Source organism: Phycodurus eques, chromosome 2, assembly GCF_024500275.1.
Source record: "Phycodurus eques isolate BA_2022a chromosome 2, UOR_Pequ_1.1, whole genome shotgun sequence".
Taxonomy (NCBI): domain Eukaryota; kingdom Metazoa; phylum Chordata; class Actinopteri; order Syngnathiformes; family Syngnathidae; genus Phycodurus; species Phycodurus eques.
Window position 1 is genome coordinate 36,454,375 of NC_084526.1, and position 27,480 is coordinate 36,481,854.

The window sequence follows — 27,480 nt, forward strand, 5'->3', positions numbered from 1 at the left end:
ATTGTCTTGGCTAAAAAACATTGGCACCCCAATATGTTTTTAGCATGACTGTGGGTATTCATGCGGTTCACTATTATGCACAATTTAGCTTCCAAGGTAAATAAAAAGAAGGGTGTAATAAAAGCACACCAGAATAAAAATGGAAAAAATAAAATAACAGTAAAATAGTAAAGATTCAAACACCCCATCTGCTTATAACAAAAAAGTGAATTGAGCACTATAGCAGCCCGGCTCTATATAGTACCTTGACAAACGTCAACTAGCGGGCCAGATATAGTTGGGGGCAGGCCAATTCTGCTTTAGGTTATTGACATTTGTTTTATATTTTTGATTAATGATATAAATTCACCAACCAACTTAAGCTGCAAGACATCAGGAAAAAATCAGAACCTTGGGCTGGCTGCATTAGTGCATTGAAAAAACAAAATGCTTAAAAATAAAATCAGTATTAAGGTTTAGGCTTGTGTGACATTCCAAAAAATTGGGGAGGAAAGACATTTCCTTGGAAAAGTGCATTGGCTGCACAAAGTCAAATTGATGTACTGACTTCCGGGCTTGCGTGACTGAGCCAGGTGTACACAGCCTCTGGTCCAAACTTAGCTGGGATAGGCTCCAGCTCAGAATGAAAAAAGTCCTTCCATACAACCCTTCCTGTGACTTTTTAGTTATTTATTTTTTAAAATTGAAAGTTTCAATAAAACTGCCCGATGACAGAATCAATGCCCCACAAAGTGTGTTTTTATTTCATCATCCTGGTCGGATGCTCAGCTGGACAGAGAGCATGATAAAGTTATACTATTCTGAGTTAAACTGCTCTTCAAGTTTAGGAAGCAGCATACAAATAATTGTTCATGTATAGCAAAACAAGTTATCCGCACTGCAGAAGTGTTTTTTTTTTTTTTTTTTTTTTTTTCCCCCCCCCCCCAACTCACAGACCAAAGAGCTGAATCGAACACCATGTACAGAACTTCGAACACCAAAGCAGAGCCACCACAGTGTTAAGAGCAAATTATTTATTCAACCAAGGATGCACAAACAATGTGAGCAAAGAGAATTTAAAAAAAAAAAAAAAAAAAACTACGTGGCAAAAGGATGACGCAAACTATAATAAACAAAACACACTCAGAGGTGGATAGAAAGACCACGATGGAAGCTAGTTGACAATAAAAGAAAGGAGCGAAAACTAACACAAAGAGTTAAAACAAAAGGTGTTGGAAAAAACACAGCTGTAGACAAATAAGAAAAGGAATTAGCGTAAAGAAGAACCCTAAATACTCTAATAGAAATCAAAGGAGAATTAAACTTAAGGGAGCAGTTGCTGGACTACACAAGTCCAGAGAACGGAACAGAACAAGATAACAAACGCCTAAATTACACAAGAAAAGATCATACAATAATTTATGGAGGGACGGACGGACAGAAAGACTTACAGGGGAAACCAAGTGTGAGGCGACTGTGAACGCAAACAACACAATCAAACAGGCGAATAGCAATAGGCCAACAAAATCCCAGCAACTAGCTCCCCATCTATCTGGTGCTTGAGAACCTAACTAATCATAATGCCAAGCAGGTGTGCGCCAGAGGCTCCGCCCATCCACCATGGCCAGGGAATGGAAAAATACTGAATGTCAGCAGGCCCAGAGCCTGGAAAAATACAGTTTCAGCAACAGAACACAGGATCATGACAAGAGCTGAATTATACATTTCTTCTGCTGCTGTGTATTACTGTGTCAGTATTGCATTAAACCAACCGGTTCAATTGCAAAAAGAATAAGAATATATAATACAAAAAAGTCACTTTTTTGTTGTCATATTCACCAATAATTCATTTTCAGCACTTTTCCAATGTTGTGTTCATGTCTTTTATGAAAATGTCTTGTTTTTGTATTAGACCAATGCCAGAGGCTGCTTTTACTCAAGTATCATTTTGGATAAATTGTACTTGTCAGAGTAGTTTAAATGCACCATACTTTTTACTTGAGTATTTATGCAAAGAAGAATCAATAATTTTACTCCGCTACAATGATCGACATGCCGCTCACTACTTTTATTTATCCATTATTGCGTGCGCGATCTATTTTTTAGACTCCATCTTTGACTTCCACATGGGGCGACATTGTGCCAATCCAAGGTGATCACACGCGTGCATACACACACACACACACACTCTCACAAAATCAATGAGACTGGTCAGCAAACAGCTTCTTCATTCAGTCATTTATTTGATTGAAGCAATGTTTCTGTAGGGCCCAATGCATGTGTTGTTGGTTTTTGGGGCCTGGCGGGACTTGGCAGAGGTCTTCGCTCTTAGTGAATGTCATTCTTGCCGCTTTTCCTCAACAGATTAATTGCTCCCTAATTCTCACGGCTGGTCTCTTTTTGCATGTGTTCCCGAGCATTTCCTGTTTGTCTGAATGTCCGCTGCCATTATACAGCCAATCCCGGTATAGCAGCTGGCAAAGGGAACTTCCCTCCACCTCCCCCTTTCCCTTCCAAACAGAGTCCAACCACAATGAATACTAATGCATAAACCAGCAGGGACACAGTGTAGGAGAGCGAGGAAAAGGAAGCGGTACAGTGGAGTGTTTGGAAATGTAGGGGTTATATGTGGGGGGCTGATGAGCATTTTAAACAGTGGCAGGTGTATGTGGACTACCATTTATGATTAATTTTTAGATTATTTGACGTTCATGTGCTGACTTTATTTTTTAAAAATCTGAAATTACTCACAAATTACTCTTGAGTAGTTTTTTCACTGAGTAGTTTCTTACTCTTACTCAAGTAAATATTTGGAGGACTACTGCTTACATTTACTGAAGTCATATTATCCTAAAGTGGCGGCACGGTGGATGACTGGTTAGAGCGTCAGCCTCACAGTTATGAGGAGCTGGGTTCAATCCCCGGTCCCGCCTGTGTGGAGTTTGCATGTTCTCCCCGTGCCTGCGTGGGTTTTGTCCGGACACTCCGGTTTCCTCCCACATCCCAAAAACATGCATTAATTGGGGACTCTAAATTGCCCGTAGGTGTGAATGTGAGTGCGAATGTTGTTTGTTTGTATGTGCCCTGCGATTGGCTGGCAACCAGTTCAAGGTGTACACCGCCTCCTGCCCGATGACAGCTGGGATAGGCTCCAGCACGCCCGCGACCCTAGTGAGGAGAAGCGGCTCAGAAAATGGATGGATATTATCCTAAAGTAACTGTACTCTGACTTGAGTACAATATTTGACTACTCTACCGACTCTGACCAATGCTGTCTGGTGGCACTTTACAATTAGAAACTAAAGAATTATACTTTATACATAGGTTACTAGGTACTTTAACACAATGAAAATCCTAAATCAACTGATATGAGTCACTTGATATGACATTAGGAATTTGTAAATCCATCCATCGATCCATTTTATGAGCCACTTCTCCTCACTAGGGTCACGGGCGTGCTTGAGCCTATCCCAGCTGTCATCGGGCAGGAGGCGGGGTACACCCTGAACTGGTTGCCAGCCAATCGCAGGGCACATAGAAACAAACAACCATTCGCACTCACAGTCATGCCTACGGGCAATTTAGAGTCTCCAATTCATGCATGTTTTGGGGATGTAGGAGGAAACCGGAGTGCCCGGAGAAAACCCACGCAGGCACGGGGAGAACATGCAAACTCCACACAGGCGGGGCCGGGGATTGAATCCGGGTCCTCAGAACTGTGAGGCTGATGCTCTAACCAGTCACCCACCGTGCCGCCGGAATTTGTAAATACTTTATAAATTGTTTTTTAGGTACTTTTGTTAACACATTGTGAAGACCAAATGAACTGGTAGGAGTCACTAGATAAGAACAGCAGCAGTTGGCCAAAACCTACATTTAGCTCTACTGCTTTTTCCATTAGTAGCTCATGAATGTTATTTTTTACAATTAAGTCATTTTTAGATATCCTAATGACCGCAGGGTAGAAAAATCTAACAGGGTAGCAGAAGTTTAAATTTACAAAATCGTGCTCCAGCACTTAATTTTTCCAATTTATAACAGATTATCAGACTTTATTGGATAATAATTAACCTATTTATAAACAATAACTAGAATCTGTACAACATTCATACACATGTGGACAAAATTGTTGGTACCCCTCTGTTAATCAAAGAAAAACCCACAGTGGTCACATAAATAATTTGAATCTGACAAAAGTAGTAATAAATAAAATGTAATGAAAATCAAAATCAGACATTGCTTTTGAATTGTGGTTCAATGCCTGTAGCCAGCCTTCCTGGACATGGCAGCAGGAGGAAAATTGATGACATATTGAAGAGATGGATGATATGAATGGTAACAAAAGCGCCCAGAACAAGCCCCAAATAAATTAAAGGTGACTCAAAGGTCAAGGAACATGAGTGTCAGATCGCACCATCCATTGTTGTTTGAGCCAAAGTAGACTGCATGGGAGACGATCAAGGAGTTATGTTCTGGGGTTGCTTAGCTACATTTGGCACGGGGTATCTTGAATCTGTGCAGGGTACAATGAAATGTCAAGACTATCAAGGTATTCTCGAGAAAAATGTCCAGCCCAGTGTACGAAAGCCTGGTCTCAGCCGCAAGTCAAGGTCAACTGGATAATAACCCAAAACACACAGCTAAAAACAGCAAAGAATGGCTAAGGGCAAAACATTCGACTATTCTGAAGTGGTCTTCTATGAGTGTCATGAACGGAACAGAGGATAGGACCCAAAAATGCACGACTCCAAAACAAATGGACAGTTTCAAAAAGAGAGGTTTAATATACGGGCAGAGATCGGTACACAGGCAGGCAATCCAAAAAAAGCAACAGTATCCAAAAACGTGAGGCAAAAAGGCGAGGTCGATAATCCACCCGGAGTGGAATATGTTTGGTAGAGAGCCAAACTCGCTGACCCACTTTGTAGTTCGGGGCCGGTGTCCTCCGATGGTCAGCAGCAGTTTTGTATGCCATCCGTGGCGCAGCAGCATCTGGCGGGCTCGCTCCCAGGTCCTCCTGCAGAGTCTCACGAAGGTCAATGCCGCTGGAACTGTGGACTCTGGGGTTATGGCAGCAAATAGAGATGGTTGGTAACCATGTACAACGTAACAAGGCGATAGACCAGTGGATGCAGAAGGGAGGGAATTGTGAGAGAATTCGACCCAAACCAGTTTCTGAGACCAGGATCGTGGCTCCTGTGAACCGAGACATCGGAGCCCAGTTTCCAGGTCCTGGTTCTGCCTCTCTGTTTGTCCGTTAGTTTCAGGGTGAAACCCAGATGACAGACTGACGGTAGCACCTATGAGACTGCAAAACCCCTTCCAAAATTGCTAAATGAATTTCGGACCCCTATCAGATACCACATTCTTGGGGAAACAATGGAATTTAAATACCTGGTGTATCATTAACTCGGCAGTGTCTTTAGCTGAGGGGAGTTTCGGGAGTGCAATGAAGTGTGTCCATCTTAGAGAACCTGTCCATGACTGTGAGAATGGTGGTATTTCCTTAGGAGGCCTCCATCACAAAGTCTACGGAGATGTCTGACCAAGGACGTTGTGGTATTGGCAGGGGTCGCAACTCCCCAGAAGGACGTTTGCGAGAGGACTTGTTCGCAGCACATACCTGGCAAGCATTGACATAATTGGAAACATCCCTTTAACATTGGGCCACCAAAAGCGCTGTTCAACCACAGATTGAGTCTTGGCAATGCCTTGGTGACATACAGTCCAGTTAGTGTGAGCCCAGTGGATGTCTCTTCCCCTTAAGGTCGGAACCACATAAAGCCTGTTTTCAGTGCAATTTTCAGGACGAAGAGTGTTCTTCAGAGCCTCCTTTACCGCAGTCTCAATGTCCCAAACAAAAGCAGAACCAAACATGACTTGGGCAAAATGGTTTTTGGGTCGGACAAAGAATTCTCTGCGCAGAAAATGCGCGATAAAGCATCTGGCTTACCATTTTTAGAACCAGGTTGGTAGGATAACGTGAAATTTAATCTAGTGAAGAACAGAGCCCATCTAGCCTGCCTCGCATTTAATCTCTTATCAGATTTAAGATATTCCAGGTTCTTGTGATGTGTCCATACTAAAAACGGAGTATGTGCCCCCTCTAAGCCAGTGCCTCCACTCCACCAAAGCCACCTTGACTGCCAGCAGTTCACGGTCACCTATGTCATAATTTCTCTTGGCTTGTAGAGATAAGCACAAGGATGTAATTTACCATCCTTGAGACATTTCTGGGAGAGCACTCAAAGGCGTCGGAGATGAGAGGAAGAGGGTACCTGTTTTTCACAGTCATTGAGACCCCGGTAATCGATACAGGGTCACAGAGTCTTGTCCTTCTTGTTCACAAAGATAAATCCGGCTCCCGCAGGGGATGAAGATGGGCGAATAATCCTGGCTGCCAGTGATTCATCCACATACTCCTTTATAGCCTTGTGTTCCGGCCTTGAAAGAGAGAACAACCTTCCCCGTGGAGGTGTGGTTCCAGGCAGTAAGTCAACTACACAGTCATAAAGTCTGTGTGGTGGAAGGGATTTGGCCTTGGACTTGGAAAAAACGTCTTTAATGTCCTGGTAACAGGTGGGCACTTGAGATAAGTCAGGATCCCCAGATGGGGTTTGTGAATTGTCATTTGAAACATAGCCCTGAACATCACATGGTGGCTTGAAACAGTTCTGGGCACAATTGCTGCCCCATGACATAACCTGCCCAGAGGACCAGTCAATGTGGGGGTTATGTAATCTCAACCATGGGTTCCCTAAAATAAGGTCATGATTCATGGCGTCAAAAACATGAAAACTAATGCGTTCCGAGTGAGAATCAGGAAACGTCAATGTGAGTGTTTGGGTGCGGTGAGTGATCTTGCCCATAAAACTGCCATCTGCAGCGTAGGTGTTGCGGTGGCGTTTTATTTGAAAGGTTCTAAGGTGCATCTGTCTAACGAGGAGGGAGTTGAGTAAGTTAGCGTCAGAACCAGAGTCAATTAATACAGGTGTATGAATTTTTCTTGATCAGGAGAGCATAGTGTCACTTTAGGAAGAACCCGGGAAGAGTCTTCCTTAATGAAATTTAGACTCACCGCTCCCGTGCCCTTGCTCCCGGCACTGGCAACCTTGACATGACAGTTGCTCACGGAATGACCCAATTGCCCGCAGTAGAAGCACCGCCCTTCCAATTGACGTTCCTCAGGGGAGAGACGGAACCTGGCCAGTTGCATGGGTTCATCCGTGGTGACGCTTGCCAGTGGATTGAGACCGGAAACAGGGGATCTGCCCTGGTTTGGCTCGTCACCGAGGCTCGTCCTCCAAGTGCGCGGTGACACAGCCCTCCGCCGAACTCCGTCCATCTCGCGATCCAAAAGGTCCTTGTCGATTTTTACGGCGAGAGTGATGAGAGTGTCCAAGTCGGTCGGCAGGTCTAGCGGGACCAAATGATCCTTGACAGCGGGGGATAGTCCTTGAAAAAATTTATCGAGCAGTGCCCTATTATTCCACTGACTCTCAGCTGCTAGAATGCGAAACTCAATCGCGTAATCTGAAACCCTGCAGTTGCCTTGGTGTAAGGTGACAAGGGAGCGAGCTGCTTCACGATCTGGTGTGGAAAACTGAAAAATTTGCTCCATAGTCTTTACGAAAAAAGCCCACAAATGACATGTGGTGGAATTGCAGCTCCATTCAGCAGTAGCCCACACCTCTGCACGACCAGTCAGGTGGGAAATGACTATAGCGATTTTTGCTCGGTGGGGAAGGCAGCTGCCTGCAGCTCAAAGTGGAGTTCGCACTGAGTGATGAATGGCTTAATATTCCAAAGAATCTCCAGAGAACCTCTCCGGTCGAGAGAGCTGTGGGCAGACAGCAGCGGAGGTGGCAGGTGGTTGCATGGTAACTGCTTCACATGAAAAGGTTGGTACAGTGGCGGCATCGGGTGTTGTGCCAACTGGTTCCTTCTTCTGAATCATTTTCATAAGAACTTCAAACTGTGAGGCCACCTGTCTCATCATTTTGTCTTCCTGCTCTGACAGTCCCTCGAGATGAAGGTGGAGGGCAGCAAGCTGCTCATCCTGCTTCGAGAGCGTTGACCCTGCGCTTGAAGGGCTTTGCGCACCGGGTCTGAGTCTGCTGGTCCATGTTATGGCAGGTTCGTTGTGTCATGAACGGAACAGAGGATAGGACCTAAAAATGCACGACTCCAAAACAAATGGACAGTTGCAAAAAGAGAGGTTTAATACACGGGCAGAGGTCGGTAGACAGGCAGGTAACCCAAAAAAGGCAACAGTATCCCAAAACGTGAGGCAAAAAGGCGAGGTCGATAATCGGAACAAGGTCTAGTCTTACTGTGAGTCGGTGACGTGGAAACAAGGAATGCTGGAACGCGACGACAAGGTACACCAAACTGGCAACTTGAAAGAATGAGAGGTTAAATGCAAGGGGTAATTAGGGTGAACGAGGCACAGGTGGAGAAGATGCTCTCAGGAGCAGGTGTGTGCAAGACAGGGGGAAAAGAACAACCGGAACACACACCCAAGACAATGAGCCCTGATCTAAATCCTATTCAACATCTGTGGAAGGAGCTTAAACATGCCATCTGGAGAAAGCACCCTTCATCCCTGAGAAAACTGGAGCAGTTTGAAAGTTTCAAAAATAATTTGATTGGAGTGACTGCCTCAAAAGGTTGTGCAACAAAATATTAAGGGTACCATCATTTTTGTCCAAGCCTGTTTAATGAGTTTGTTTTTTAAAATAATTCTGCTGAACAAAAATTAAAAAGTAACGTCTGATTTTCATTCGTTAATTTTCCTTACATTTTTATTTATTATTGCTTTTGTCAGATGCAAGTTATTTCTGTGGCCACTATGTTTTTTTCTTCTTCAAATATATACAGTGCCATGAAAAAGTATTGGCCCCCTTTTCAAATTCTTATATTTTTGCACAGTTTCCCAGCTTTAATGTTTAAGATCATCAAACAAATGTATGAAACACATACAGTCTAACCCAAGTGAAGTTAAAATGCTGTTTTTAAATAGTGATTTCATTTATTAAGGAGAAAAAATACTATCAGTATTTAAAGTTACATGGCCCTGTTTTAAAAAAAAAAATTACTCCCCTTGTTAAATCAGGAATCTATTGTGGGTAATCACAATTTCTGGTTATTTTTCACTGATGACACCCAAGCCGGCGGCACGGTGGCCAAATGGTTAGAGTGTCAGCCTCACAGTTCTGAGGACCCGGGTTCAATCCCCGGCCCCGACTGTGTGGAGTTTGCATGTTCTCCCCGTGCCTACGTGGGTTTTCTCCGGGCACTCCGGTTTCCTCCCACATCCCAAAAACATGCATTAATTGGAGACTCTAAATTGCCCGTAGGCATGACTGTGAGTGCGAATGGTTGTTTGTTTCTATGTGCCCTGCGATTGGCTGGCAACCAGTTCAGGGTGTACCCCGCCTCCTGCCCGATGACAGCTGGGATAGGTTCCTGCACGCCCGCGACCCTAATGAGGAGAAGCGGCTCAGAAAATGGATGGATGGATGGACACCCAAGCCTGATTACCTCCAGACCTGTTCAATCAAGTAATCGCTTAAACAGAATCTGTCCCGACAAAATCAAGTCAGACAAAAGATTGAAATAAGCTGCAACAAAATGACACAATCCAAACAAATTCCAGAACAGTTGAGAAATAAAGTAATTGGCATCTATCAGTCTGGAAGGGGATACAAAAGCCATGTCTAAAGCTTTAGGATTCCAGCGAACCATAGGTAGAGCCATTATCCACACATTGAGAAAACATGGAACAGTGGTGAACCTTCCCAGGAGTGGCCAGCCTACAAAGATATCCCCAAGAGAACAGCAATTACTCATTCAGGAGGCCACAAAGGAACTCAGGACTACTACTAAAGAACTGCAGGCCTCCCTTGCCTCAGTAAAGGTCAGTGTTCGTGTTCATGACACAACATGAAAAAATGGCATCTATGGCAGAGTTCTCAGGCGAAAACCACTGCTGACCAAAAAGAACAAAGGCTCATCTTACTTTCGAAAAACAAAACATCTGAATGATTCCCACGACTTTTGGGAGAATATTCTATATACTGACGAGATAAAAGTTGAGCTTTTTGGAAGGTATATGTAGCACAGCAATTCAGAACAAGAACATTATACTAACAGTCAAAACGTGATGGTGCTATTTTGATGTTCTTTGGCTGCTTTTCTCCCTCAGGACCTGGACAACTTGCTGTGCTTGATGGAACTATGAATTCCGCTCTTTAACAGAAAATCCTGAAGGAGAATGTTCAATCATCTGTTTATGATGTCAAGCTAAAGCGCACTTGGGTTCTGCAGCAGGGTAACGATCCAAAACACACCAGAAAGTCAACTATAAAATGGCTTAAAAGACAAAATGAGGGTTTTGGAGCAGCCTCGTCAAAGTCCAGACTTGAGTCAGATTGAAATGCAGTGGCATGACCTTAAGAAGGCCGTTCATGCTAGAAAACCCACCAATTTTGCTAAATTCAAACAATTCTGCAAGGAAGAGTGGGCCAAACTCTATCCACAGAGATGTGAAAGATGCATTGCCAGTTATAGAAATCACTTGATTTCAGTTATTGCTACTGAGGATGGTTCAAACAGTTATTAGGTTTAGGGGACATTTCCTCTTCACACAGGGCCTGGAAACTTTGAACACTAATATAAATATAAATATAAGAATTTGAGAAGGGGGCAATACTTTTTCAGGGCACTGTACATCGTCTAGCTTTTGATGATCAGACTTTCAACAAAAATGTATTGTAGAAATAAATCACTAATATTAAAATAGCCTTATTATAATTGATGTATTCTAGACAGTAAAACTTGAACATTTAACTGGTTGAATAAGAAGGAAAGGTTAAAAAAAAAGATTAACACCTGAGCGCTACCCTAAGTTTTGCAGAGCGTGCTCGAGCATTCTCTTTAATATCAGCCTTTTCTGGGGTGATCACCTTTTTTTGCAAAGGATGCCAGTACACACTTGCTCTATCCTTTTTTGTCTCGACTGACTTTTCTCTTCCTGCGCCTTGCCTCCCCAGGCCAAAGTGATATTGTTCTAAATTAGGCAAATCATCACCCTGAAGGAAGCGCTTAACCAGTCGGTCTTCTAGTGAGTGAAACGTGATGACGCAGAGACGTCCTCCAGATTTCAGTGCTGTCCGGGCAGTGCGCAGACCAGCGTGAAGTTCGTTCAACTCATCATTCACAAAGATACGCAGAGCCTGAAAGGTTTTCGTGGCCACATGCGCAGGTCGGTGCAGTCTGTCCTTTCGAGCATAGATAGCAGCTGCAGGAAAAGATCCTAGAGACAGACAGACAGACAGACAGATGATAAAGTCTACATTTAAGTATTGATGATAGTTAACATTTAATTACATAAGGAACACAAAGTAAACAAGAAACTAGAAAAATCCATATCGATCGGGCCCTGGTCTAAACTTTGCACCCAAACTGTGTCGTTTTATACACTCTACATAAATGTATTCAGTAAATAGTTTTGTTGTAATAGAGGAATGTTTTTCGAAACTGAGAGCCATGTTTAGTTTTTTCATGTTCATCTTCCTTACTTGGAATACTTTGATTTGAGTTGGATATGTCTTGGTCGTTCAAATGTTCCGGAAAGCAGCATAACGTTAGCACACTGAATGGAAACATCAGAAGAAGCCAAGACACCTCAACCTGCTCCTCTTTACATGGAAAAGCTCTGGGACTAAACTCCTCACCCTATCTCTAGGGCTGAGTCCAGTCACTTTACAGAGAAAACTCATTTGTGATGCGTACACTCATGACCTTGTATTTTCGGTTGCTTCCCAAAGCTCATGACCATACTTGAGTGTGGTAAATAGTGGTAGATCGACTGGTGAATTCAGTGTGACATTGTTACAGCAACCCTTGTAATGCAGACGTTTCACTAATACACTGTCTGCTATTCCCTCACTTCTGAGCCTCTGAGATACTTAAAAATCTACCAGTGGTATGGTTTTACTCCCAACCCAGGAGGATATAATCCATCCTTTTCCAACTAAGAACCACGGTCAGATTTATGGAGGCAAATTCTCATCCCAGCAGCTTCGCACTCAGCTGAAAACAGTCCCAGTAAAAGATCCTCACAATCAGAATCAGAATCAGAATCATCTTTATTTGCCAAGTATGTCCAAAACACACAAGGAATTTGTCTCCGGTAGTTGGAGCCGCTCTAGTACAACAAACAGTCAATTTACAGAACACTTTGGGGACATAAAGACATTGACAAAAAACAATTGTGCAAAAAGATGCAGAGTCCTCTAGCACTTAGAGCAGTTCGAACGACTAATATTGCAATAGTCCGGTGCAATGACCATTGTGCAAAGGGCGCTGAGACTTCAAGGAGTGTATGCGGTTTAAAGTGACGAGTAGTGCGATCATCTGGGACAATGTTGGTTGTGCAAATGTTACAGATACTCCTCAATCAGTGTGCAAATGGAGCAGATGCTACTCTGGCATGAGTGGCCAGTATATGCAAATAGTGCAGCATGGCGAGACAACTACAGTGAGTGCACGAGTAATACATAATTGGCCCCACAGAAATGTGACAACGAACTCATGTCAAAAAATTGCCAGCTTGTTGTAATGGAATTATAGGTTAGGTGTTTAAGAAGTTGATCGCAAGAGGGAAGAAGCTGTTGGAATGTCTACTAGTTCTAGTTTGCGTTGATCGGTAGCGCCTACCTGAGGGAAGGAGCCGGAAGAGCTGGTGACCGGGGTGCAGACGGTCCGAGAGGATTTTGCACGCCCTTGTCTTAGTTCTGGCAGCGTGCAAGTCCTCAATGGTGGGTAGGGGGGTACCGACAATCCTTTCAGCAGTTTTGATTGTCCGTTGCAGTCGGAGTTTGTCCTTTTTTGTAGCAGCACCAAACCAGACTGTGATGGAAGAACACAGGACCGATTCGATGACCGCTGTGTAGAACTGTCTCAGCAGCTCCGGTGGCAGGCCGTGCTTTCTCAGAAGCCGCAGGAAGTACATCCTCTGCTGGGCCTTTTTGAGGACGGAGTTGATGTTGTTCGTCCACTTCAGGTCCTGAGAGATTGTAATTCCCAGGAACTTGAAGGTCTCGACGGTTGACACAAGGCAGCTGGACAACTTCAGGATGCCTCCTGAAGTCCACGATCATCTCTACCGTCTTGAGCGTGTTCAGCTCCAGGTTGTGTCGCCCGCACCACAGCTCCAGCCGCTCCGCTTCCTGTCGATATGCAGACTCGTCACCGTCCTTGATGAGGCCGATGACAGTGGTGTCATCTGCAAACTTCAGGAGCTTGACAGTCGGGTTCGCTGAGGTGCAGTCGTTCGTGTAGAGAGAGAAGAGCAGCAGAGAGAGGACACAACCTTGGGGCGCCCCAGTGCTGATGCTGCGTGTGGATGAGGTGGCCTCCCCCAGCCTGACCTGCTGTGTCCTGCCCGTCAGAAAGCTGTAAATCCACTGGCAGATGGCAGGTGAGACGCTGAGCTGGAGAAGCTTGGTTGAAAGGAGTTCAGGGATGATGGTGTTGAACGCTGAGCTGAAGTCCACGAACAGGATCCTCGCGTAGGTCCCTGCACTGTCGAGGTGTTCTAGGATGAAGTGCAGTCCCATGTTGACTGCATCATCCGCAGACCTGTTCGCTTGGTAGGCAAACTGCAGGGGGTCCAGCAGGGGACCTGTGACACTCTTGAGGTGGTCCAGCACGAGACGTTCAAAGGACTTCATGACCACAGATGTCAAAGCGACAGGCCTGTAGTCATTCAGACCAGAGATTGCAGGTTTCTTGGGGACTGGAATGATGGTGGAGCGTTTGAAGCAGGATGGAACTTCGCACATTTCCAAAGATCTGTTAAAGATCTGAGTGAAGACTGGAGCGAGCTGGTCCGCGCAGACTTTGAGGCAGGATGGGGACACATGGTCCGGTCCTGTTGCTTTGTTAATCTTCTGTTGTTTGAAGATGCGTCTCACATCCTGTTCATGGATGGTTAACGCAGAAGTCAGAGGTGTGGTTGTGGTCGCGGGTGCGGCCGGGTGGGTGTGTGGAGTGAAACTGTCCTTTTCAAATCTGCAATAGAAGGTATTCAAGTCGTTGGCTAGTGTGCTATTGTTCTCAGCTTGGGGGGATCGTCGCTTGTAATTAGTCAGCGATTGGAATGCACGCCAGACTGATTTCGAGTCGTTAGCGCTAAACTGTTTTTCCAATTTTGCTGCATAGATCCTCTTTGCAATGTTAATTTCTTTAGTAAGCTGGTTTCTAGCTCGATTATACAGGGCCCTGTCCCCGCTCTGATATGCATCTTCCTTAGCTTGGCGAAGCTGCTTAAGTTTAGCAGTGAACCACGGCTTGTTGTTGTTGAATGTCCGAAATGATTTTGTTGGTACACAAACCTCTTCACAGAAACTGATATAGGATGTGACAGTGTCCGTATATTCATCCAGGCTGCCAGCTGAATTTTCAAAGACACTCCAGTCTGTGCAGTCTAAACAGCTTTGAAGTTCCATCTTTGCTTCATTGGTCCACTTTTTGACTGTTTTCACTGTAGGCTTCGCACATTTAAGTTCTTGCTTGTACGTCGGTATTAAGTGAATTAAGCAGTGATCAGACGAGCCCAGGGCGGCACGAGGTATAGCACGGTATACGTTTTTTACCGTAGTGTAGCAGTGGTCTAAAGTATTATTTTCCCTGGTAGGACAGTCGATGTGCTGCTTGTATTTAGGGAGTTCGTGGTTGAGTTTAGCTTTGTTAAAGTCCCCGAGAATAATGAGGGGTGAGTCAGGGTGTTTTTTTTCAATTTCGTTGACTTGTTCGGCGAGCGTTAGCAATGCGGCGCTCGTGTTAGCTTGCGGTGTAATATAGACTCCAGCCAGTATAAACGATGCAAACTCACGTGGCGAGTAAAATGGTTTACAGTTCAGAAACAGCGACTCCAAATGCGGGCTGCAGTGTGTGCTGAGCACCGTGACGTCCGTACACCATTTTTTGTTTATATGGAGGCATATCCCGCCGCCCTTCGTTTTCCCCGATGATTCCATGTCGCGGTCCGCTCGATGAATGTTGAAGCCGGGAAGCGTGACGGCGCCATCGGGTACAGCGTCGCAAAGCCAGGTCTCCGTGAAGCACATAGCCGCGGAACGTTTGGTGATTCCATCAAGACCACATCATCCTCAAATAAGAAAATAAAAGAGGAGATCCCCAAGCCACCAAACTGGACTCCGTCCACGGCCTGACCCTAAATCTATTTTCTCAATATAGACAGGGAATAGAACGAGCAACAAAGGGAAACTTTAGTGGAGACCAATGTCCACCAAGAACAGATGTGACTGATTTATGGACCAACTGGCTAGCAGTCGTGAGTCCCAGACCCTGTGCTGCTGGAGCACCCTCCACAGAGCATGACAAGGCGCACGGTAGAATACATTTTCCATGCGCACAAAGCACATGTGGACTGGTTAGACAAACTCCCATGTACATTCTAGTACAGTTGCTAGGATGTAGTGCTGGTAACGTGTTCCACGACCTGAAACGAATAACACATTGCACAAACTGGATCTGGGGTTCAAATGATAGCAGAACTCTCCTTTCAGTTACCCTGGAATAAAATGTTTCCAGAAGGCTGAGAAGCCTCAGTAGTTGGAGCAGAGATTCTACCACTCACCGAGTCGTTGAATTGAACAGAAAGAATGGCTCATTCATGTGATACTTGGACATCCAGAAGGACTGACCCTACGTATGACTATGACTTCTCATTTCATATTTTTCTTGCCCAGCCCTCCAGCAGATGAGTTCACACACGGCTACAATTTCACACAATTTATGCCACAAAAATATGTTGGCGAGTTGGGATTATCTGCACACAAATATTTGTGTGCAGATATGAATATATTGTGTGTTTGTGTGCCTGAGAAATTCAACATTTTTGGCCTAAGCTCTTCTGAAAATCCAAGTGTTATTATTTGAAATCCTGCACTTCAATTGGTCGAGAGATGAGCTTTCATGAACTTTATGCAGTGTGGATATGTGCGTGCGTGTGCGCGACTGACCTGCAGCCTTGCAGGTTGGTTATATCCAAAATGTCCTTGGCAAAAAAGGCTGAACGCAGTCTGAAGCATGACTACTGGTGTGAAAGTGAGCTGCCAGTCGGGGACCTGGTAACCATAGTAATAGGGTGGGTGGTGGGTTTTCACATTTCTCTTGGCTTGACTCCTGGGGCCTGGGTCAGTACTGGTTAAAGTATATCTGTCATATGTTGTTATGACTTATTGACTTATTAAAGGCTCTAATGTAAAATTTCCCGCTTTTTATATATAGGGCATATTTAGAGTTATGGTCATAACACAATACTGCTTTTGATTGTCCATAGAGGGCACCAAAAATAAAACCATATATATGTGGATAAGTCTGATGCCACTGAACATTTTGAGGAGTTGAAAGAGGCTCCTATGTTCGCCACTCGTTACCTGTATTAATGGCACCTGTTTGAACTCATCAGTATAAAAGACACCTGTCCACAACCTCAAACAGTCACACTCCAAACTCCACTATGGCCAAGACCTAAGAGCTGTCAAAGGACACCAGAAACAAAATTGTAGAGCTGCATCAGGCTGGGAAGACTGAATCTGCAAAAGGTAAGCAGCTTGGTGTGAAGAAATCAACTGTGAGAGCATTTATTAGAAAATGGAAGCCATACAAGACCACTGATAATCTCCCTCGATCTGGGGCTCCACACAAGATCTCACCTCGTGGGGTCAAAATTATCACAAGAAGGGTGAGCAAAAATCCCAGAACCACACGGGGGAGCTAGTGAATGACCTGTAGAGAGCTGGGACCAAAGTAACAAAGGCCACCATCAGTAACATACTACACCGCCAGGGACTCAAATCCTGCAGTGCCAGACTTGTCCCTCTGCTTCAGCCAGTACATGTCCAGGCCCATCTGAAGTTTGCTGGAGAGCATTTGGATGCTACAGAAGAGGATTGGGAGAATGTCATATGGTCAGATGAAACCAAAATAGAACTTTTTGGTAAACACTTGTAGCGTATATTGGCATTTGTATTTAGCTATTTAGTCTCGTAAAGGGTACCACATTTCTTTTTGTACGTATAAACTTTAGGAGAAAGCAACGATAAACCTTTTATCAGTCTCATAATCTAAAGGTTGCCCATCATGTAGGGGGAGGTTCTGGCAACTGGGTCAGAGTCCCTAAAAACTCAACTTGTCGTATTTGGAGGAGAAAGAATGCTGAGTTGCATCCAAAGAACACCACACCTACTGTGAAGCATGGGGGTGGAAACATCATGGTTTGGGGCTGTTTTTCTGCAAAGGGACCAGGACGACTGATCCGATTAAAGGAAAGAATGAATGGGGCCATGTATGAAAAGATTTTGAGTGAAAACCTCCTTCCATCAGCAAGGGCATTGAAGATGAAACGTGGCAGGGTCTTGACATGACAATGATCCCAAACACACCACCTGGGCAACGAAGGAGTGGCTTCGTAAGAAGCATTTCAAGGTCCTGGAGTGGTCTAGCCAGTCTCCAGATCTCAACTCCATAGAAAATCTTTGGAGGGAGTTGAAAGTCTGTGTTGCCCAGTGACAGCCGCAAAACATCACTGCTCAAGAGGAGATCTGCATGGAGGAATGGGCTAAAATACCAGCAACAGTATGTGAAAACCTTGTGAGGACTTAGTGAAAACGTTTGACCTCTGTTATTGCCAACAAAGGGTATTTAACAAAGTATTGAGATGAACTGTTATTCTTGACCAAATACTTATTTTCCACCATAATTTGCTAATAAATTATTTAAAAATCAGACAATGTGATTTTATGGATCCCCCCCCACTCATTTTGTCTCTCATAGGTGAGGTATACCAATGATGAAAGTGACAGGCTTTTAAGTGGGAGAATTTGCACAATTGGTGGCTAACTAAATACTTTTTTGCCCCACTATATTTCCAAAGGCGCTATTGACATGAAATGTTCACCAGATGTTGGGAAAAACCCAAGTAATCCATCCATACAAAGAAAGTAGAAGAAATAAGATCAGAAATTAAATTTAACTACATTACATTGTAATAATGTGAAATGACACAGGGAAAAGGTATTGAACACATAAAGAAAGGGAGGTGCAAAAAGGCATGGAAAGTCAAAGTCACCTAAAATCTATCAATAATCAAACAGCAATCCAGCCCCTTGTCAGTGCAAATGAAAATCAGCTGTTTCAGTCTTAATTGATGGCCTACAAAAAGGTCAACACAAGACAACTAACACCAACAAAAACATACCATAGTCAGACAAGAACCAAATAATAGTAAACATAAATCCATCCATCCATCCATTTTCTGAGTCGCTTCTCCTCACTAGGGTCGCGGGCGTGCTGGAGCCTGTCCCAGCTGTCATCGGGCAGGAGGCAGGGTACACCCTGAACTGGTTGCCAGCCAATCGCAGGGCACATACAAACAAACAACCATTCACACTCACATTCACACCTACAGGCAATTTAGAGTCTCCAATTAATGCATATTTTTGGGATGTGGGAGGAAACCGGAGTGCCCGGAGAAAACCCACACAGGCACGGGGAGAACATGCAAACTCCAGACAGGCGGGGCCGTGTCCTCAGAACTGTGAGGCTGACGCTCTAACCAGTCGGCCACCGTGCCGCCCATTGCAAATTAATTCTTGCAAAACATTACGATGGCATTGGTAACAGGTGCATATCGAAGCTTCTGAATGTTCCAGTGAGCACGGTTAGGGTCATAATACGTAAGTGGAAAGCCAATCATACCACCATAGATTTGCCTCGATCAGGTGCTCCTCGCAAGATTTCTGACAGAGGAGTGCAAAGAATAATCAGAAGAGTTGTCCAAGAGCCAAGGACCACCTGTGGAGAGCTTAAAAAAAGAGCTGGAATTAGCAGGTATTGTTGTCACAAGGAAATCAGTGAGGAAATCACTCCGCCGCCATGGCCTGTATGCATGCTCACCACGCAAGACGCAATTGCTGGGGGAAAAAAAAGCATGTCAAAGCTCGTTTAAAGTTTGCTGAACAACATTTGGACAAGCCAGTTAAATACTGGGAGAGTATAGTCTGGTCTGATGAGAGCAAAATTGAACTATTTGGAGGCCATAATGCACACCACGTTTGGAGGAGAAATGGCACTGCACATCACCCTAAAAACACCATACCAACAGTGAAGTTCAGAGGTGGGAACATGATGGTGTGGGGCTGCCTTACAGCAAATGGTATTGGTAAACTTCACATTTTTGAAGGAAGGATGAATGGGAAACTCTACCGAGAAGTTCTTTACAAAAATCTGCTGCTATCTGCGAGGATGATGAAAATGAAACGAGGGTGGACATTTCAGCGGGATAATGATCCAAAACATACTGCCAACGAAACTCAATTGGTTTAAAAGACAAAAAATAAAGCTGCTAGAATCGAAAATCTATGGAAAGAACTGAAACTTCAAGATTTGAAGACTGCTTGTGTGGAGAAATAGGCCAAAATCACACCATTCGACCTGTCATTGCAAATAAAGGCTTTTGGACAAAGTATTGTTTAAATACCAGTTGGCGTGGTCAATACTTTTTCCCTGTGTCATTTCATATAATTACACATAACTTAAATTCTGAGCTAATTTGTTCTAACTTTCTTTGTAAGTATGGGTTACTTGGGTTGGTCTCAACATCTGATGAAACTTTCATGTCAATAGCACCTTTGGAAATATATTTATTGAGAAAAATGGTGACCTGTTAAATACTTATTTCAGTCGTATCTATGGATAGGTCTGATGCCATTGAACATTTTGAGGGGTTGAAAGTAAAAAAGATATTTAGGACTTAGAAATTTAAAAGACTGAACCATGTTTTGTCTCAAAATGACTCCTACGTATGTAGAGTGATTATACTGCATGAGGGATAAGTAAAAACATATTGTTTAAGTATACAGCACTTTACTTTTTCAATACAGAGCTGTCATCATGTTTATTCTTGTACTCCATTTGCTCAAAAAAGTTATAGCGCACTTTAGGGCTGCACAATTAATAAAATTTTAATCGTGATTTTGATTTTGGCTGCCACGATTAAATGACCCTGATCGTTAGTGATTTTTATACATTCAAAATGTGGGCACTGCTGCATTTGAAAAGTGCTTCATTTGCGGCAGTACACGCAACCTAGTCAGCCCACCACCAGGGGGAGAATGCATAGTTACGGCTCCATTAAGGACCGGCAACATGTTCCATGGCCAACTTGAAAATAAAAGCTTACATTGGCATTGATGTCCAATGTAGTACTATATGAATCTTTTATTTTGAAGTTGGCCCTTGTAGTATGTTGGCGGAGAGGTGGCGTGTCACGGTAAGACACTATTAACAATTGTTGTAGCGGCTGCCTTGACTTCAACGTTTCGGCTGGCCTGACCGCAATGAAAAAAACCCAGGAGTAAATAGAGAGGGTAATCACAACTGTCGAGTTCTTTTCAGTTTGTGACCGTGCACGACTGATCAATGGTCAAGCAGAACAACGGAGACGTACATCCATCCATCCATCCATTTTCTGAGCCGCTTCTCCTCACTAGGGTCGTGGGCATGCTGGAGCCTATCCCAGCTGTCATCGGGCAGGAGGCGGGGTACACCCTGAACTGGTTGCCAGCCAACCGCAGGGCACATAGAAACAAACAACCATTCGCAGTCAGAGTCATGCCTACGGGCAATTTAGAGTCTCCAATTAATGCATGTTTTTGGGATGTGAAACCGGAGTGCCCGGAGAAAACCCACGCAGGCACGGGGAGAAGCCTTTTGGCACGTTTTTATTTTTATTACAATTTCAGTTCACGTGCACTTTACCTTTTCAGTGATTGTACACAACTGTCATGTTTTTTACTTTTGTACTCCATGTGCAATGTGCAAGTGCATGTTACACTATATTGCCAAAAGTATTCGCTCAACTGCCTTAATGCACATATGATTTGAAGTGATCTTCCATTCTAAGTCCATATGGTGTAATATGATGTTGGTCTTAGCTTTGCAGCTATAACAGCTTCAACTCTTGTAAGAATACTTTCAACATGGTTTAGGAGTGAGTTCATGGGAATATTTGCCCATTCTTCCAGGAGCATATTTGTGAGGTCACACACTGATGTTGGACCAGAAGGCCTGGCTCACTGTCCATTCGAAATCAACCCAAAGCTGTTCTCTCGGGTTGAGGGCAAGACTCTGTGCAGGCCAGTCAAGTTCATCCATACCAAATTCTCTCCTGCATGTCTTTATGGACCAGACATGTTGGAACAGGAAGGACTAATTCCCAAACTGTTTGACTGTCCAAAATATCTTAGTTTGCTGAATCATCCAGAGTTCCTTTCACTGGAGCCCAGGGGCTAATATTTTGGACATTTCCAACTTTGTGGGAACAGTTTGGAGATGGGCCCCTTCCTGTTGCAGCATGCTGTGCACCAGTGCACAAATCAAGGTTCACAAAGGCATGGATGAGAGACTTTGATGTTGAAGAAATTGACTGGCCTGCACAATCCTGAACTCAACCCTATAAAATACTTTTGGATGAATTAAAGCGGAGACTAAGAGCCAGGCCTTCGCATCCAACATCAGTGTGTAACCGCACAAATGGGCACCTGGAAAATTAGTCATAAATTCCCATAAACACACTTCCATACCTTGTGGAAAGCCATTCCAGAAGAGTTCAAGATGTTATAATTCCAGAGGGTGGACCAATATCATTAAGAATGGAGTATCACTTAAATTCATATCTGCGTCAAGGCAGGTGAGTGAATACTTTTGGCAATATAGTGTATGTGCAAATGCAAATGTAATGTGCCATACGACATATTTTGGCATCAATACTGAATATTTCAAAAGTGTCAAAATGTACTCTTATTTGTGGATTTCTACTTCTTACTTAATCGATATCAGAGCATGAAAATCAATATCGAATCAAAATGCAACCTAAAGAATCGATATTGAATTGTAATGCAACCTTGAGAATTGAAATTGAATCGAAATGCAACCTAAAAAAAAAATCAACATCGAATCATGAGGTTCTTAAAAACTAGCCTTATAACAGACAGCACAGGACAGCTGAAAGAGTATTACATTACACTCAAGACCCTCATGGACATGGAAACTCCTGTTAAATAAATCCTTGGCTTCGGCAACTGGCACTTGTCCTCTGCTAATATATTTATATCATGAATACAGCATGAGTCAACAATTGACGGCAACAGAAATTAGATGATGGAATATGTGCAGGCCACTGTATGCAGGGAAGTGAGAGAGGAGCAGCAGGACTGAGTTGCAGGTACATTCGGGCAACCAGAGCCTCAATGCAGAGCAGATGGATGGTGGACATGGTGTTGACTGGTGAATGTGTCACTAAAATACTTAAGTCAATGGAGCCAAATGTTTCTAATTCATAAACGTCATGTTCATATTTAAAATGTTTTTGCTGCCTGGCTGTTACACTCAGCTGTCAGCACTCATAACTTGCATTTTCAGTACTTTGGGTAAATGTGTACTTGCAGTCAATAATAGGAAAAATTTTGATGCATTCATATTTCTGTCAAAAATACCAGTAAAGCCTTGCACACGAAACAAGAAGAAATGTAAACCGCAGAAGATGGCTTTGGATGACACGGAAACTGCACTTACCAGTATGTATACCTCGTAAACTAAAGCAATTTCAAATACAAAATCATGGTTGACCATGAGTAGGTTTAGTCAAAACGAATTAGAACATTTACCGAATCTGCATGGCCCAGCAATACCAAGCCTCCTCTTACGCCACTACACTGGAGCTCCATGCCGATATCCTGTGGATGCAGTCTGTTGTCTGCTCTTGGTGCAGACGGCTCCCTGAGATGGTGTTTCCTCACCTGGATTGTCTGTGCCCAGCAATTGGGCACATTATTACATTATTAATCTTATTTTTAGTGTGTATGTCTGTGTGGATGAGTGCCGGGAAAGGATTGAGTTCAACGTAAAGCACTTGGCTTTTAAGTGCTCGATAAATAAAGTTTGACTGATTCATTGACTGATTTTTTGTTTGATTGATTGATTGAATCGTTGATTTGAGTTGTGACATTTCGTCTCCATCGGAAGCCGACAAATTCCCAGCTCAACTTCAACCCCTCACAATCAGTCACTACAGCGAGTCAGGAAAATGCTTGCTTCAATCAACAGTGTAAAAGAAGTCAATGTTCTGGCACATCAACATGATCACCAGGAGAGGCAGTTTAAGGTGATTTGTGCATATATGTGTCTGTACCTAAGAAAGCACTAAACAACCTGAAATCATCTCTTTTGTTGGGATTTATCATTAACCAGAACTGTTCTTTGCAAACATTTAGTGATACTCTATAAATATTTTGGCACTCAGTTGAAATTACAAGTCCGTTTCTAAATGTGCGTCTTTCTCTTTCTTTTTTCTTGTAATCTAGCTATGTTTTATCTTTTCAGTGGGGCATGGTCTTGGTTAAATCAAACATTTTGGGTTTCAATTTACAATAGAACAAATATATTTTGTGTTGTGGGATAGAGGTTTACACCATTCTAATATAAAAGCCCATAAGACCTTTAAGAGAAACTGCAATAAATAGAGAAGTGAGTGATGTGGCATTTCTCCCCTCCTGCACTAAATACCCCAAGGTGTGAGTCACACTGCAATCAATACAATGCCTGCACAGAGAGACCAAGCCCTAGTCTTGCCAAACCAAGCCATGTGCGCTCTCCACGCTAATTCATCTTTCAAGGGTCCAAAAGACAGATCCATGGAGAAAAGGGGCATTTACCACAATAATAAGTAAATGCACATATTGTATACTGCTCTTGTTTCTCATTTGCTTTTTCCATCCATCCATCCATTTTCTTTACCGCTTATCCTCACAAGGGTTGCGGGCTGCTGGAGCCTATACCAGCTATATTCGGGCGGGAGGCGGGGTACGTCCTGAACCGGTCGGCAGCCAATCGCAGCATTTGCATTTTCTATGAACTGATCATGCAATGTAGCTAAGCAAACGTAAGAGAGAATCCATTGCACAACTACCTTAGAACATCGACGACTTGTTGTATGAGACTTCAGTTTAAGTGACAGTAAGCGCGAGAGAGAGATGTAAAATAGACAAAATACTATACAAACGTTTGGGTTTAGATGACCGCATTGTAGCTCACCTGGTATATTGCTATTTTTGTACATACTGTATACAATACATATGTATACTAAGTATACTGTGCAAAAATCATGAGCAATTCGAATAGGGATTCAAGTGGGCCTAAAAAAACGATAATCCAATCAGAATTTTTGGACTCCAGAATGTATCTTAGAATACGTCTTACTTTATTTTGACAAGAGTAGCAACTGCTGCCACACTGCATTTACTTACAACCCTAATTCCAATGATGTTGGGACGTTGTTTTAAACATAAAAAAAGCAGAATGCAATGATTTGCAAATCATGTTCAACCTATATTTAATTGAATACACTACAAAGACAAGATATTTGATGTTCAAACTGATAAACTTGATTGTTTTTGCAAATAATAATTAACTTAGAATTTTATGGCTGCAACACGTTCCAAAAAAGCTGGGACAGGTGGCAAAAAAGACTGAGAAAGTTGAGGAATGCTCATCAAACACCTGTTTGGAACATCCCACAGGTGAACCGGTTAATTGGGAACAGGTGGGTGCCATGATTGGGTATAAAAGGAGCTTCCCTGAATTGCTCAGTCATTCACAAGCAAAGATGGAGCGAGGTTCACCTCTTTGTGAACAAGTGCGTGAGAAAATAGTCCAACAATGTTCCTCAACGTACAATTACAAGGAATTTAGGGCAATTTTCATCTACGGTCCATAATATCATCAAAAGGTTCAGAGAATCTGGAGAAATCACTGTATGTAAGCGGCAAGGCCGAAAGCCAACATTGAATGCCCGTACAGTTGAATGAATGCCCGTACAGTTCGGCGCTACCCCCGTAAGTGCAATTTGAAACTCTACTATGCAAAGCAAAAGCCATTTATCAACAACACCCTGAAACACTGCCGGCTTCTCTGGGCCCAAGCTCATCTAAGATGGACTGATGTGGTCTGTGGTCCGACGAGTCTACATTTCAAATTGTTTTTGGAAATTGTGGAGGTCGTGTCCTCCGGGCCAAAGAGGAAAAGAACCATCCAGACTGTTATGGACGCAAAGTTCAAAAGCCAGCATCTGTGATGGTATGGGGCTGTGTTAGTGCCAATGGCATGGGTAACTTACACATCTGTGAAGGCACCATTAATGCTGAAAGGCACATACTGGTTTTGGGGAAACATATTCTGCCAGCCAAGCAACGTCTTTTTCATGGACGCCCCTGCTTATTTCAGCAAGACAATGCCAAACCACATTCTGCACGTGTTACAACAGCGTGGCTTCGTAGTAAAAGAGTGCAGGTACTAGACTGGCCTGCCTGCAGTCCAGACCTGTCTCCCATTGAAAATGTGTGGCGCATTATGAAGCGTAAAATATGACAACGGAGACCCCGGAATGTTGAACTGCTGAAGCTGTACATCAAGCAAGAATGGGTAAGAATTCCACCTACAAAGCTTCAACAATTAGTGTCCACAGTTCCCAAACATTTATTGAATGTTGTTAAAAGAAAAGGTGATGTCACACAGTGGTAAACATGACCCTGTCCCAGCTTTTTGGAACATGTTGCAGCCATAAAATGATTATTGAAAAAAAAAAAAAAAAAAAAAAAAAGTTAATGATTATTTGCTAACAATAATGTTTCTCCGTTTGAACATTAAATATCTTGTCTTTGTAGTGTATTCAATTAAATGTAGGTTGAACATGATTTCCAAGTCATTGTATTCTGTTTTTATTTATGTTTAACATAACATCCCAACTTAATTGGAATTGGGGTTGTAAAAAGAAAATACAAACTATTTCAGGATTTTAAGCCTGTTTATGGTCAACGCCATTTTGACTTACTGAGCATAGTTTCTGTGCATGTGCGCAGTTGTAGTTTGTTTTTGCAGTTGACCATAGATGACGCTTGCAAATAGTCGTGGCCCTCCAACGGGACAATGGTTTCCGCGGAACGAGGCGTGTGATAGCTGATCCTGAGGAGCTGCATGGATGTTCATGGCAGCACCACAACTGAAGCCAAAAAGGACCCATTGCTTGAGGTGGATGGCGACCGCGGAAGAATGAATGGGAGAAAGTTGAGCACTTGAGCAAGATCCAACACAGTGTGGCAGATGGTGACAGCTCGTCATATAGCCAGCCACCTAGCTAGCTAGGAAGGAGGGAGCTGGTCCTCGCCAGCAAAGATTTAGGGCACAGACAGGCGCAAAACCAACCCGGGTTATACCTTTGGCCAGCAATGGATCCTCCTTAAAGTAAGCCATTTTAAACTTAAAAACTTTTTCGGAGGGAGAAGTGGCAGCCAAAAGATGCCAGGGTACTCTCTTTCTGCTTCAATAGATTTACAAATCATTGTATTCTGTTTTTATTTTACGTTTTACACATTGTCCCAAATTCAATGGAATTGGGGTTTGTGATCAAATTTGATTTTTCATTTGTTGGACGATGACATCTCTTTATTTCGGAATAGTACAAGGAGTAACGATTCGATTCTGATTCATAAGTCATTCATTACTGTCAACACAAATAGCGGATCGGGATTTAGAGGGTCACTATGAGCCCTAATGGATACTGTACGTACCAGATTCCAATACTGAATGCTTCCAATATTGAATGCTTTCTCCATATCGCTGGCATCAAGCGGAAAACTCACATCTCCAAAACCATCACTTTTCAGGAAAAAAAAAAAAAAAAAAAACGGCACGTTAGTACAGCCATTAACATTGCATCTTCAAAGAGAGCAAGCCATTTTCAAAACTTTAGATTGGTCATTAATTTTTTAAAATTAATATACCCACGTGGGGAGGGAACCATAGTATCAATTTTTGGAAAAAAATATTAAATGGACCAAATTTGTAAAGAGGAGATTTTGGCCCAACGCCAGCTGAGCAAAAGCTAAAATAGTATGAAGACCGGCACAATCAAATATTAGCCAAAACAAGAGCCATATAACATAGTCTATTACGATAACATTTTTATGTTTTGATTAATATTGTCCGGGAGGTATTACATTGAACAACATTTATTTTATTAGTATTTTTTAAACTGCATTGCATCATACTAAGAGGTGCTTATCATGTTTTGACAGTTACGTGTAACTAATTGTTACTAAACAAAACTATTCTGACACATTTACACTGGACAAAACAAGCAGTTTTCCACTTCAATATTGTCTGTCGTGGACAATTAAGTTGTACTGTTTTGAATGCATCAGTTGGAGCTTGACACGCTAGCAAACAACAACAATGGAGAACACGGATCTACTGTTTTTAATTCTCAACATGTGGCTGTTGGCCAGAGAAAGCAGATTTTATTTCACAGGATACTGAGGGAAGCAAGAAACGGAGCAGCTGCAGCAAAAT

The 27,480-nt window shown here is 43.1% G+C and overlaps 1 protein-coding gene across 1 annotated transcript in view; it reads right to left on the minus strand.

Moving 5' to 3' along the window:
• Window positions 1-9,276: 9,276 nt before the first annotated feature.
• Window positions 9,277-27,480, minus strand: part of mettl15 (methyltransferase 15, mitochondrial 12S rRNA N4-cytidine) — a 126,899-nt gene continuing 108,695 nt past the window's right edge. Inside the window, exon 5 of the mRNA XM_061703103.1 lies at window positions 9,277-11,296. Coding sequence (XP_061559087.1) covers window positions 10,866-11,296 — 431 coding nt within the window. The 3' untranslated portion in view covers window positions 9,277-10,865. The remainder of the gene's footprint in view (window positions 11,297-27,480) is intronic.